This window comes from Poromitra crassiceps, assembly GCF_964638095.1.
Source record: "Poromitra crassiceps genome assembly, chromosome: 16".
In the NCBI taxonomy this organism is placed as follows: Eukaryota; Metazoa; Chordata; class Actinopteri; order Beryciformes; family Melamphaidae; genus Poromitra; species Poromitra crassiceps.
Genome location: NC_139645.1, coordinates 32,730,991 through 32,746,519, shown reverse-complemented (window position 1 = coordinate 32,746,519; position 15,529 = coordinate 32,730,991). Strand labels below are relative to the sequence as shown.

The 15,529-nt window shown below is 44.2% G+C and overlaps 1 protein-coding gene across 1 annotated transcript in view; it reads right to left on the bottom strand.

Moving 5' to 3' along the window:
- The window catches only part of LOC310791597 (asc-type amino acid transporter 1-like), a gene marked incomplete at both ends in the record, with an annotated part of 91,826 nt that extends 89,891 nt beyond the window's left edge, over window positions 1–1,935 (bottom strand). Inside the window, 2 exons of the mRNA XM_083653263.1 lie at window positions 370–589; window positions 1,891–1,935. Of these exons, the coding sequence (XP_083509389.1) occupies window positions 370–589; window positions 1,891–1,935 (265 nt within the window). The remainder of the gene's footprint in view (window positions 1–369; window positions 590–1,890) is intronic.
- Window positions 1,936–15,529: the final 13,594 nt, after the last annotated feature.

The following is a 15,529-nucleotide window of genomic DNA, read 5'->3' as shown; positions in this document are numbered from 1 at the left end:
TCTGGCTCACCTTCACAGGCTGATATGTTACGTTCTGGCTCACCTTCACAGGCTGATATGTTACGTTCTGGCTCACCTTCTCAGGCTGATATGTTACGTTCTGGCTCACCTTCACAGGCTGATATGTTACGTTCTGGCTCACCTTCACAGGCTGATATGTTACGTTCTGACTCACTTTCACAGGCTGATATGTTACGTTCTGGCTCACCTTCACAGGCAGATATGTTACGTTCTGGCTCACCTTCACAGGCTGATGTTACGTTCTGACTCACCTTCACAGGCTGATATGTTACGTTCTGGCTCACCTTCACAGGCTGATGTTACGTTCTGACTCACCTTCACAGGCTGATATGTTACATTCTGGCTCACCTTCACAGGCTGATAGTCTCTTGCTTGCAGTGGCGTTGCTAACGTGATTGTTGACCAAGCAGACGAGCTCTCCTGACAGGCCTGGTGTCAGAGTGATGATGTTGTTCTTCTTCTCATGATCTCCAGAGAAGAGCTGGGGGTCTGTCAGTGTTCGTCCGTCCAGAGTCCAGCTGTACTGAGGACTGTCCCCCTCACAGGAGCAGGACACCCTCATCCTCTCCTGGGACAGACACTCAGAGAGCAGCAGGGGGGAGGACACACGGGCTGAGGGAATAGACTCACATCAGTTTGCACTTTGACAGAATCAGCAATGCAATTAAAAAACACGATTTCAGACGGCAGCCCGTTGTCAGAGTCTGGTGTCAGGCCTGAATTAGTAGGTCTATATGATTTCTGCAATGCAGAAAAAACAGACAGAATCATGGAATTTGGTAATAATCTATCTTCTTCAGGGGTAGCATTAAACCTGCCAGTCTCTAATGCCAAGGGAAGAGTTCCAGAGCGTATTTTCCATCTGTCCAAATCAAACTTCACATAGGGTTCTACACAGTAACTGTCTTTTATAAGACAATAGGTTCTTAGCTTTGGTTTATACCATATCTTATCTTATCTTTATACAGAAGAAAGATATTACTCATAGAGGGAGTGCGCTTAGCGGTACCTGACAGAGTTCAGCGCTGAATTTCATGCTATTCAGCATAGCGCCACCTACCAATACCTTTCACACACAACACAATCTTGGGCCGGAGTCCCAAACTAGACTTGCAGGCCGCATAGTGGCCTGATAATCTACTATAATAAATTATATTAATCACACATTATATTATTCTCAGTTAAATGACTGATATTGAGTATTCTCATGAATCCAAATTGAGACAGCATGCCCCCTATAGTCGGGTGGGTGGGGGATAAATTGGGTGCATGGAGGGAGGGGGTCCCCATGAACCCCCTGTAATCCTCAAGGTGTCCACATGTTAACATCAAAATTAGTTTTTTGATGTTAACTCGAAATATTGTCGCAAGGGTCTTGGTGGCAATCTTTGCAGCCTTCTTGGAATTCCAATGAAAATGGATCATCATCATAACTTTTGAACTAGACATACAGAGACAAATGACAAAGAGTTTCTGTGTAATTTTGGCACGAGTTATTGATTGAGAGGGTTATTTTCACTTTTAGCAAGTTTGGTATAGTAAAAATGGCAAATAGCAAAATATTTGCCTATTAGTCGTGAGCCAGTAGGTTTGGGATTAGTGCTCATAGTGATTTTTGGCAATGTATACGCATCTCTAGAGTTAGAAAATATGTGATAGCATTACACCAGTGCTAGCTAAATGTCTGTTATCATTCGATTTACATCCTGATGCAAAACACACTTTTCAAACCTATTAGTGCATGGGAAACCTGCTTCCTACTAGACCAGTACTTTGTGCTGCAAATTGACAAGTGGCTATGATACTGGAATATGTGGCTTATTTCATTATTACCAATTTCTCCAACCGTTCATAAGAGTAATTATTTACCTTGAATGGACAGTTGTAGTTTTTGATCTGCGATTGTACTTCCATTTTGATGATAGATGTGAAGGGTATATTGAGCACTGTCAGTCGGGTTGATGTTACTTATCCTAAAAGTTCCATTACTGGGAGTAAAGGAGAATCTGTTTTCTAACATGTTAGCCGTAACCATATTATTTCTCATAAAGAAAACTGTGTGAGCTTTGTTTTTCATCCATTTATAATTATATGATTCAGAGAACTGAGTGACCAGTTGGAGAATGACAGTTTCTCCCAGAGCTCCAAAACATTGAGTTCCATTCTGTCTGCCATCACAGTAGGTTTCCACACCTAAAGACATTCAGAAAAATAAGACACAAAAAATAAATGTCACAATCAATATCCATATCCATGATTTGAGTTGTGGGGAAATATTCATGTATTGATTATGAAACAGTGTTTATGGGTATCTAGTTTCTTTTTGCTCTCCCTGTGAGCCAACTAAGCAGCTGCTTAGAGCCCCGCAGCCACCAGGGGGCCCCTGTGGGAAGAAGAATATGGCACAGTGCAGTCCATGTTTGAGGACTGGAGCTCTTGTGCGCTCAAGCTACAGTGAAGATTCTGGAAATTAGACATCCAGACGAAAACGTTGGAACTGACAGTATGCTAGCTCGCTGGCAAGCACTCAAAAAATAGCTCAAAATTTGGTGTTTTTGACAAAGGTAAATGGACTTGACTATTTTCAAACGGGTCCCTTGACCTCTCACATCAAGATATGAATGAATGAATGAAATTGGACTAATTAGAACCAACCACACAAGTCACATGAGTCAGCCATTTCTGACATGTCAGCGATATAGGGTTTAAGAGCTCCATGGTCATTAAAGGTCCCAATTCGTGCAGCTGTAACATCTTAAAAACGTGTGTCTCTGGTCCATAAAACATGATTCTGGATTAATTTGTCGAAAATATAGCAACCCCGTTTGTTGTGACGGAGTTCTCACTTCCTCATCTCGTCGCTTCCCAAGAACGGTCTGTTTCTATAATATATTCAGAACTAACAGTTCCCATTGGCCGCTGAGGGAGAGCCCGCCCCAGGCTCCCAGCGGCCAATCAGATTAGCGTCTGTGGACCAACACGCTAGGTTGCGAGTTATCGTTAAGTTAACGGTTACTACGCTAAAGAGGACATCTCAAAATGCCTAGACTTACCGAATGCACCTCTGCAGTTGCTGGATCACGTACAGTTGGCGTCGCTCCAGCTAGAAGTGTTAATTTTGTGGCTATAGACAAAATGGTGCAGGTAGCTTGTGTGAGAGAGACCCGCGCAGTATGCGTGAGGAAGCTTGTGACGTCCCAAATCCCCCTCTGGGCAAACGAAGCGTTTGGGGGTGTGGCTTGGAGGAGATTGCAGGGGGAAGCTGTATAGGGACAAATCCAACTGTGGCAGTTCTGAGCTTGTGACAACTCATTACAGGGAGGGCTGACAGCAGTATATATGCATTTACAAGTAAAAACAGCTTTTGCACGGAATGGGACCTTTAAAACGTTAGGGTTGTGCTACAACCCGGGTTTTACGAGTGTGAACCAGAGCTCTCACTCTATTGCCATCTCCCCTGCGCACGCAGCCACTGGAAGAATGTTATTTTTGCTCCAAAAATGATCTTTATATAAAACCAACCACCCACCAACAGGTGGCGTGGTACCCCCCTGGGCTGAGGTGGCCACCCTCATTCCTTACCCACTTGACTACGTCACGTCCGCCAGACCAGGGAAGGCCTCTCCTTCTTCCAGCTCGCTGAGAACGACGCATGCAACGACGCAGCGACGCTGGGTAGTGAGAGCTCTCGTTCTCACTCGTAAAACCCGGGTTGTAGCACAACCCTAACGTTTTACTTCGTTTCGAACTCAAGCTCTCACTTTAGTGCCAAATTCAACCGCCCTTGCTGCCGGGAGGACTCCTCAGAGCGACCCGAGAGTCATCGGTGAACCACGGCCGCATGGCAAAACGCCCATGCCAAACCGTGTGGCATTTGGAGCGGCAACGATACTACCTTCTTGCCACTGACAAGTACCACATGCGCGAAACGCGAACCGGACACGTCAAGGTTGTAGTATCTAACAAACGTGTGATGAGAGGACCATGAGGCCGCAGCGCACATGTCCTCCACCGATACACCACGCAACAACGCGGCAGACGTCGCAACGCCCCGCGTAGAATGCGCCTTGATACCCTCCGGGGGTACCTTACCCACGGCAGAGTATGCCAAAGCAATCGCCTCCACTATCCAGTGTGATAAGCGATCCTTGGAAAGGGGTCCACCCTGGGCCCTCTGCCCGAAACAGACCAACAACTGGTTTGTAGTGCGTAATGAACGCGTCCTGGCCACATAGGCCGAGAGCGCCCTTACGGGGCACAGCATGTGCAAACGTCTCTCCTCGCCCGAACTGAACGGCGGGGGACAGAATGCTGACAAGTCTATGACCATAGACGTAAAGCTGGCATTAATATTCTTAGGTTGATATGCCGGGTTAGGTCGCAACGTAACCCTGCGCCCATCATCCCCGAAAATCATACAGGCCTGCTGCACCGAGAGGGCAATCAGGTCACCAACCCTCTTTCCTGATGACAAGGCCAGCAGCAGCGCGGTCTTCAAAGACAGAAATTTCAGATCAGCGGAGTCCAAGGGCTTAAACGGATGACCCGCGAGCCCGTCCAGCACCGTAACCAAGTCCCATTTGGGAAAGACGCACCGCGACGGCGGGCACAACCTACACGCTCCCTTCATGAAGCGCGAGACCAGAGGGAACGCCCCTACGGGGCTCCCCTCAATTCCCATGTGGCAAGCAGAAATCGTGGCTACGTACACCTTAAGCGACTGCGGGGACTGGCTCCCGACCGAACTCGGGTCTTGGGCGCCGAGGACGGTGGGCTTGTCCCTAACGCTTAGTTCACACAGAGAACCTACGCCTTGCCTTGCCTCAACCCATGCCTACGCCTGCAGACCTTGAGCTGGGCGTGAACCTATTACACGCTTTTGCGATCACACCGCATGCCTTTGCACGCTGAACCTGAGCCGAGTCACAAGCGCCTCTCCTCTCTCCCGACTGTATTTTTTCACGTGTGGTCCCGAATTATCATGGGTAGGTCAAATAAATCTGATATATTTAATGTTCTATTGATGCTGGATATGTATAACCAGGTCTGACTATAGTCGGACATTTTAGAGAGGTGATCTTGCAAGAATATGTGCTGGCACAACAACATTGTCCATCTTGCTTCTCCGGTCGCTATTCTCTCATGAAGATTTGTTTGCAGACAGGGATAAAGCCCCACGTGATAGCCACCCGTCAATCTCTCTCTCTCTCTCTTTCTCTCTCTGCTCAACACTGTTGTAGTAACTCCATTTTATTTTGAAATTCAGTTGACTTTGCCATTTCCCACGAATATTGTCGCGTTTTTCTTTCATGGCTTGACAGAAGAAGCCTGCCTGCACGCGCCTAGTCGGCTTGAAAATAGAACTCACGCCTAAATGATAAAATCGGCAAGGCACAGGCAAGGCGTGGGTACATGCAGGGTTCACGCTCAGGCGCCCGGTGTACACAGCCTCGTTGACTAAAACGGACCCCTATTTAAAAGCGTGGGTAAAGGCATGGCATAGGCAAGGCTTGGGTCCCCGGTGTGAACCCAGCCTTAAGCTACAAGCCGAAGGCTGGCTCCGAGCCCAGGCCTTGGCGAGCTGCCGCCCCTGCCGGGCGCATAGCCCCGGCAAATGGTGGACTGTCCTCCTCTTCCACCAGGTTAAAGCCAGCACAGACGCTGCAAAACTTCGCTTTCAGCAGCGCCTGTGCAGCGTACTCGTGCCCTAGGCAGGACACACAGCTATCGTGCTGATCGTACTCGGCCAGCGTAGCCCTGCATACCTCGCAGCCCCTGGCTGTCCCTCCCTTCTTCATGGCTCATTGCACGAGTTAAGTTTTAAGCTAACTCGTAGCAAGCACTCGCAGGCTGTACCCGGTTTAGCGGAGGTTTTACCATATGAAGCTATGCAGTAAGCCGCCCTGAGGCTAGCGAACCTGCGCGTGCAACGTTAAAAGGGTAGCAGAAGTGCTAACGCACAATATGGTCAGATGCTAGCCGCACAGGTGCGAGCTAGCTATCTAGCTAAAAACTGAGAGCACAGCTCTTGAGCTACTACTCTCTCTAACGTTACTCCAGCCGGAGTGAACGTAAGAGCGCTACACGGCGGTAGCCTATTGTAATGTGCTAACACGAGATAGATGCTATCCGCACGGATGCAAGCTAGCTATCTATTCAATAACTGAGAGCAGCAACCACTCGAGTTAGCTCTCAGAATGCCCTTTCTCTATCGTCACCCCAGCCGGGGTGGATGAAGCAAGCTACACGGCGGTAGCAACAGGTGTTAACCACACAATAAGGCAAGATGCTCTTAGCTTATGATGAGCTTGTCCGTTGCCACTGCTGAAGAGATGCAGGATCGGGTCCCCGAAGCCTGAAGAATCTCGTCCACGCAAGCCTTCTTAAGGTGGGCAAATGAGACGGAATTAGCTTTAGCTTAAGAGTGCAAACTATGAGTTAACGCGGAGCTTCAAAAAACACGTCCACTAGCGAGCTGGAAGAACGGAGGAGTGGCCTCCCCTGATCTGGCAGACGTGACGTAGTCACGTGGGTAAGGAATGAGGGTGGCCGCCTCAGCCCAGGGGGGTACCACGTCACCTGTTGGTGGGTGGTTGGTTTTATATAAAGATCATTTTTGGAGGAAAAATAACATTCTTCCAGTGGCTGCGTAGAGCTTGAGTTCGAAACGAAGTAAAACACTTCTGAAATCTCTGAATCTAATATTCTGGAATTGCAAGTGCAGTCAGTCAGCTTTACTTTGAGTGTTAACTGATAACTGCATATGGTAGCTGGTTCTATGAATACTTCACCGCCTATCTACTGCGAGGTAGGACCCCCAAATTTACCCTGCTTAGGACCCCCAGATGTAGAGGGCCGGCCATTTCCACACGCCCCACTCTCACAACCACCTAGTGTTGGTTTCCTTAAATTATTGCCGCCTTTGATGCTAACTTGTATCAGGCTACAGCCAAAATTGTATCCATATAATTTATATTATTTGCTATACAGATTATTGTTAAAAAAAATCTTTCTGGTTTCCTTGCAAATTTTTCACTTTGTTTAGAGAAAATCAGATAAACATTTTGTGTGAACTCAATGTATGTGTCGTGCTCTGTCTGAAACCTTGGATATTGAACATTGTGGTAAGGCACAAAGAGGTTCCTTAACCATTAGGCCTGACAGGACGACCTCCCATTTTTGGCCTGGCCTGGTCACATTTATATTGATTCAACACAAAACAGCTTATTCACACAATATACAATCATCAATGTATTTATGTGAGAAATAGTGAAACAGCTCACCATGAGAGACTCCAAGTAGCACCATCAACAGTCCAATCACAGCCTCCATGTCTCTGTTCACCCTCAGCTGAGCCAGTCGCCACTTTCAGACAGATGCCAAACTGTACCCTAAAAAAGTCAAAATGTCAAACTGTACCCTAAACAAGGCTAGGTTGAAACGTAGCATACTGTATGGCCGGCGTGGGAAAGCATTGATGAGCCTGTTGTCAGCCAAAGTGGCTGGTCGATTTGAAATTGTACCAGCCGTGCACATTTACCAGGCAGGCATATTTTGTAATCCCACCTTTGTGTGAACAAATCGCTTGTGAAACAACGCAGTGTCAATAAAGGCAGGCATGGGACAAAATTAGACAAAGCACATAACCAGCTCGACTTGCACTATGAGATAAGAAAGGCATATTATGCTCAAAATTCTTACAATTATCAAATTGAACAGACAAATTGAGATAGCCCAGTAGAATAACATTTTCCATTCCTTCTTCACAAAGAAGAAATACTCACCTCTATGTTGATGTAGCTATACAGTATAGTGCACCTCTCCATGCACTGCACATCCACAACAAAACCTCTCCAGCTCAGATTTTTCATTTGTTTCTCCTCTAGATAGTCCCGTAGATTCTGGTTTACAACACGCTTTCTCTAACTTGACAGCTGCCCAGTTGTCGTTGTAGCATTCTATTGGCCGCTGGTAGGCTACAAATGCGTTCCATAACACACAGAACAGTCTTTTTGCCAAGTTTCCGAGGCAAATGTATTTTGACACTGTTAATGAGCATTACAGCAATATTCGTTAGTATAAGTTAATATTCGTTAATATAAGTTAATATTCTCGGCTTTGTTAATAACAAATTTTCCTTTGGTGTGACAAACTCAAAACACATATTTATGTTTTGGTTTCCAGGCACTTTAGTATCCACAAACATGACGACTGGCCTAGACTGAATGGACTGTGTGTTATTCCTTCATAGTGAAAGAGGATTTGAGCAGAACAGCTGAGACTTATAGGGTCCATGTACATATCGAGCGCTTTTTGGAGCGAATATGAGCATTATATCAATTGAAAGATTGTTTCAGTGACAAAAGGACACAACTGAAATTTTCACCCATTTTAATTACACAAAAACTGAAAGCCTTGTGCATAGAGGATTCTACCAGCACTTATGTCAACTCAAAATGCTGCTGACGTAAGTAATGCTAGCATGGCACCATAATCAAATAATTTCTACTATCCTATTTATATCCTATTTAATCAATATTAGATTACATTAATGTCAGACTAATAATTAATAATTGATAATTGATAATTGATAATTAATACTTAATCATTAATCATTCATCATTAATAATATATTATTAGGTCAATATTAGACAAAAGTAAATATGTTAATATCCCCATCGAATTTTTAGGTCTATAGATTGAACATGTGGCCCTCTATCGTTGCAACGGCCTCAAAACTGCGCTTAGTGCCAGGCGCAGCGCAGATTAGTGGGCGTGGACCGGCCCACTCGATATTTTGGTGTCGGCGCTACACGCAGCCTTAAGCATTATAACCACGCCTTTTAAGCGTAAAATTATGCACAACCTGCTCATTGGAGAAGTGCAGTAAACAAATCACAAGCTTCCCTTTTATAAGCTCCAATTCCACGAAGCGATCCAGTCCGGTCTGGTCAGAAAAGCCGACCAAAGCGCTCTGAGTCCCCCCCCCCCTCCCTGTTTCATCCCCGTCTGTCTCCATATACATGTATAATATTCCATATTATTATGCTTCTCAAACCAATCTCACTGCAGTTTAAATACTACAAGCATGTAAATACACTACACTATAGCAAGATCAAAGTGAAAAGAATGTTCTAAACGCATTGGCTAGAAAAATATAGCCTATCCCTATGTGGCCTAAGTCATGATGAGATTAGATTGGTGAAAGTTTGTCCAGATTAGAATGATATTGTTTTCTCTCGCTACCTTTTCTTCTCCAGTGCCGCAGATGATGCACATAAATATAGCCTACATTATGTAAAGTCATTGCATAAATGTGTTTTTATTGTAAAACACGGACATCACAGTAGAACCGTGTTACGGCCGTCTCTCATCTCAATCACGTTATATCTGCGAGGGATATATATACCACCTGGGGTACATATATGTTTCGCATTAGGGTTGTGTTTGGATTTCTATGTTTTATTTTGGCCAATATTGAAATGTTCGAGAATTGCATGTTGTGTGAGCATTATTTCTATCTACCACTTTAGGCAATTTAGGCTGATTTGGTTGATATTTCTTGTCAATGTATTAGCCTCAATGCATGCTGGGAGATTTCACATGTAGCTCAACAGCCTCTGAATGACAGGGGCTTAAAACGAGATATAACAACTTTTTTCCATTGGTCTTTGTGCCTGTCTGACACGCGAGAGAGAGGGAGAGAGAGAGATAGAGACGCGCGCGAGAGGGAGAGAGAGAGAGGGAGAGAGAGAGAGAGAGGGGGAGAGCGTGTGAGATCGGTAGAGGAGAACTGTGTGTAAATATGCACAATATCCGCGGCGCACTGAATAAGGCCTGGTTATGAAAAGCGCTAAGCGCTAAATTAATGCCAGGGGGGAAGATATCGTTAGGCCGGTATTTAAGGCCGAAACGCCCATTCTGGCCTATTCTGGCACTGCGCCACGCCTCTTTGGCGTAAAGCGCATTTCGGGGCCTAAAACCATGTTGCTATCTTCCCGAGGCAGGCGCAAGGCACGTTTTTTTTTGCGTTTAACGCCAGGTTTGCGCCTAAGGCCTGTGGGAAGATAGGGCCCCTGATGTTCTAATAGAGAGCCGCAGGAATGAGTCCGGAAAACATCGATGCTAACACTCCTGGTTCTTCACTGTTTTCGCCTATGGGATTTTTGAATGGGTTTTTGGCGCAATGCTTCAAATAAGGTCTGTGGTTAACGCTAGCTTATTCAAACGCGAACCAGTGTTCAGCAGGATAATCTTCACACATGAGAGCCACTTTCATGAGTTTTTAAGCTTTTAAGTGCCGTTAAAAGGGCGGCTAGCTAGCAAACGGTTGAATGAGACTACACTGTTGAGTCGACGGGTATATTATACGTCAATAACGTCACCACTTCAAAGGACGAACACGGAAATTCTCTTTCCCTCACCTGGTTCAGCCCGGAGTAATCAGTGCACAGCAGCGCACACATCAACAACACTCCAGGTTGAGTGGTGGCGTGACGTGGAAGCCTATGCGATACTGTGTAGTTCTGGATTAACTTAGCACAAGCTTTTTACTTCTAGGGCTCGCATTTATGCTTCACAACTCATGAAAGTGGTCCTCATGTGTGAAGATTATCCCGCTGAACACTGGTTCGCGTTTGATTAAGCTTGCGTTGCCCAGAGACCTTATTTGAAGCATCGCGCCAAAAACCCATTCAAAATTCCCATAGGCCAGAAACAGTGGAGAACCATGAAGTCCGGGACTTCTGCGTTCCGACTACAAAAATACGTCATCCCTGCGGCTCTCTATGTGAGGAGTGTGAGCTGGTCAAGATGAGCTCTGGTAGTCAGACTGCTGCTATAGCTGAAGTTGTGTGTGTCCCAGGTCACGGTTTTGCACACCACACACACACACACACACACACACACACACACACACACACACACAGTGTGTGTGTGTGTGTGTGTGTGTGTGTGTGTGTGTGTGTGTGTGTGTGGTGTGCAAAACCCTTCACATGCCACTGCTGCACATTGTTGGTAATAAGCCAAAGGACGAAAATTAGTTTTTCATGTATTTTGAGATTTTGAGTGATTTGGTTACTTTCATCTCCGTAGTACATCATGGTGAATAATTATTTTCATAAAACAAAAGGAAAATTATTTATTTGTATGGTTTTGATGGACTGCCACTGTAGAAAATACAACCTTGTGGAATGTTTAAAGCCATTTTTCTCACGCTTTACTTTTAGACACATAACACATTAAATACTTATAACCAGTAGCGGAGCATACACTGGGGCAGAGGGTGCGCCCGCCCCGGGCCCACTCGTCAGTGGGCCCCCATCAAAAAAAAAAAAAAAAAAAAAATCATTCCAGGCCAGTCCTGGTGAGAGCAATTCAATCAATAGACAATAACAATGATGTGTTTAAAATGAGCTATTCCACTAAATATGCATGGCTAAAACAGATTCAAACATGCAAAAAAGGCAATTTTTTCTTCGCCGCCGGCCTTAATTGATTTTTTTTTTTTGGGATGGGGGGCCCCCCTAAGAGCTTCACCCCCCCTGGGCAGATAGGGTCGCTCCGCCCCTGCTTATAACTGTTGATCTGAGAGAGCTGTCTTGATCATTCAAAAAGTTATAAATAGCCAGGGGAGAGTTTCTAATTCATGGAAATGTCAAAAAATGAAAATGTCAAATTCCCACCATGTGAAGGGTTTTTGCAGACCGTGCATGTGTGTGTGTGTGTGTGTGTGGGTGTGTGTGTGTGTGTGTGTGTGTGCGCGTGCGTGCGTGCGTGCGTGCGTGCGTGCGTGCGTGTGCGCGTGTGTGTGTCTCCCGGTAGGTCACATGACTCATTGACGTGTCTTGGGACACAACTTCCACAACAAGCATACTGTATAGAGACGTGTAGTCGTTGATTGTCCCTGATGAAGGCTTAGGCCGAAACATGTTGGAGTGTTTGAACTAGCCAAGATAGAATAAAGGCTTTTTATTCATAAGAAGAGTTGCCTTGGACTTTTTTTCTACTTTCTTAGAGACGTGTAGTCACTTAGAATGAAAGTAGAATGAATGAATTAGAATGAATTAGTATTTTATGTTGAATGTTTCTAGCTGTTTATATGAAGGAAGTTTATTAAAAAAAATACTGAGGAAAAAAATCTATCAATTTGATATGTCCCATTTACATGTACCTGCAAAACTATAACATGGACACCAGAGGCTCCATTACAATCACATTAGATTTGAACACAGCTCTATAGAAAACATGTTTGTTTTGTCGTTGTGCCATTGGGAACTTCAATAAAATCCAAGGTCTGTATTTATTGACTAAATTAGGACCAATAAAACATAACATGAAATGGCACAATGGTGGATGCTCTTCAGAATCACTTACAAACCCTGTAGCCTCACTCGTCCCACAGGCCCTTGGTTTAGTGTGGGGGGAGTCCCTTCCCCTTTAGCTCGCTAACCCAACCTTAGCTTACATAGGCCTATAGAAGCTGGATATCCCAAGAGGGCTAGTAGTTTTACTTAAATTTTGACTTCTTGTATCTAGACTTTATTTTAGCCACACAATTTTAAAGTGGTCACCCTGCTGAGAGCAAACTATCACCCCTGAAAAAGTATCAGTATAGGCTTACCTTCTGTTGTCGCAGGCTAGAGAAAAGGAAACCTAAAAACAAAAGAACGGTGCAGTGTTGGCTTTGTTTCTCTGAGTTTTTAGTAAAGCTATAACTACACAACAGTAGACCTACACAACAGTAGACCTACACAACAGTAGACCTACACAACAGTAGCCTACACAACAGTAGACCTACACAACAGTAGACCTATACAACAGTAGCCTACCTGTCAGATGGAGGCTGTCTGACTAAAGTACAGGAAGTGGTCTCTGTCTTTCTGCAAGAGAAGAAGCAACACTTCAGAAAAGAAAAAAAGGTGAATTTGCAATAGCTGCACCAACTTCAGCCCCCTATAGAGGCAAAGTGACCGCCTACTTCCTGCTTCAGCACTGTACCAGAGATTTTCATCCACCATTTATTTTCCCATAGACATTTTGTAAAATACTTATAAAAATAGTTGGTAACCCTTTATTTTACAGGTACTCTAGTTACATATGAACTATTTGTAATTACACATGAACACCAAATGTAATTACACAGTAATTACCAATAGTTATAAATGATGTTCATATGTAGTTACATTGTAACAGACCTGTAAAATGGAGTGAGTCTGTTCAACTGTAGTTCATATGTAGTTACATGGTACCGGACCTGTAAAGAAGCTCTGGCCTGGGACAGAGATTGCTAAAACCCAGTGGTGGATTCAAACCACTGAACTTCAGATTGCAAAGCAAGCGGCTTTAACCACTAAGCCACGAGGGGTTTCCAACTTTCTTAGTGGAGTTTGGGAGGATAACTGTATGTCAGTCACATGTAGTTTGTCACTTCCTAGCTTTATTATAAGCATAGACTTGGGGGGAAATGTTGATACTTTGTTAGTTGTAGCTTGAAAGACAGGCAATATTGATTAATGTGAATGCATTTCTGCAGTGTGACTGTGCCAGCCCCCCCCCCCCCCCTCCCCCCCATGAGCTGTAAATGGCTCGTGGGACTATTTACACCACAATTCAGAAAATTATTAGAATGAATTTTTTTATTTAAAATCTTTAAATATAACTAAATGTTTCTAGAGCACAGTTCATACAATTTATTTAGCAAATAGGGGGGAGTTCCCCCCTTATGCGGATTAGGGGATTTATAGACTTTGGGGGGTGGGGGGTGGGGGGGCTGGGCTGGGTATAGACTTTGGGGAGAGATGATCCGGGGGTCTGGTGACCAAAGGGGTCTTTGAGGGGCTTCGACTGGGTCCCCAACAAATTGAGAAATTGGGAAATTGATGGGGAAATGACTCATTTACAATAAGCTAACAATTAGAATGTAGAAGAATGGCTATTTTGATTATAGTTTCACTGTTACCTCTATATCTACAATACTTTTATTAGAATTTTTGTATGGGAATTCTGGACAAAATCATACCTACAACTAAATAAAGTATCAATATTTTCCCCCAAGTCTCTGTGTATAATAACAAAGCTATGAAGTGACAGCAACTACATCTGACTGACATACAGTTATCCTCTTAAACTCCACCATGAAATTTGGAAAGCCCTCGTGGCTGAGGGGTTAAAGCCGCCTGCTTTGCAATCAGAAGTTCAGTGGTTCGAATCCACCACTGGGTTTTAGCAATCTCTGTCCCAGCCGGGAGCTTATTTACAGGTCCAGGTCTGGTACCATGTAACTACATATGAACTACAGTTGAACAGTCTCACTCCACTTTACAGGTCCGGTACCATGTAACTACATATGAACTACAGTTGAACGGTCTCACTCCACTTTACAGGTCTGTTACAATGTAACTACATATGAACTACAGTTGAACAGACTCACTCCATTTTACAGGTCTGTTACAATGTAACTACATATGAACTACAGTTGAACAGACTCACTCCATTTTACAGGTCTGTTACAATGTAACTACATATGAACTTCATTTATAACTATTGGTAATTACTGTGTAATTACATTTGGTGTTCATGTGTAATTACAAATAGTTCATATGTAACTAGGGTACCTGTAAAATAAAGGGTTACCAAATAGTTTTACTTCGTCAAACCAAACGGTTCAGATATATTTAGAAACAAACAGGAGAGACCGCATAACATTTTACTCTGACCCAAACGTAAACAAATCATGGATTTTTTTTAAAGTTTTGGTCGGAGTTAAATGTTCTATGGTCTCTCCCGATTCTAAATATAGTTTGGTTTGACGAAGTAAAACTATTTTTATAAGCATTTTACGAAATGTCCATGGGAAAATAAATGGTGGATGAAAATCTCTGGTACAGTGCTGAAGCAGGAAGTAGGGGGTCACTTTGCCTCTCTATAGGTGTGAAAACTGTGGCTGCCAGAGGGCGGAGACATATTTGTGGACCGTTCAACCCACCAACCCACTGACAGAGTGAGCTGTAAAGCTGCTGGTTGCCGGTATTCATGTCTGAGAAGTCTCGCCCCTCATATATAAAACAGTTGAAAAATAAATAAACAAGGCTAGGTCGAAACCTAGCATATGGCCGGCATAGGCGATTGTACGTTGGTGCACTGGCTGCACGTGTAACCCCTAGTGGCCAGATGATTTTTTATTTTATGTTGACATATAAACCATGGTTGATGAGGGCTGGCTCACTGGGGTTGTTTGTCTGTTGCACTCTAGGGGAGAGCAAAGCGGAACTAAGCATTCTACACTAAAACGGATGTTAGTGTGATACCACTCTCATAACATGTGTGTATCACTTAGGGTGTCGAGTCATAGTCTATTTTTTTATTTGTCTTTATTGAATGTTCCAAAACTGCATGCTTAACTAAGAATAGGCTAATGATTATTTCCACTCACCACTTATTTAATGTGGTTACTTTACTTTGTGGTCAAAAGTTTGGAAGGAACAATGCATGCTGGGGGATATGCAAA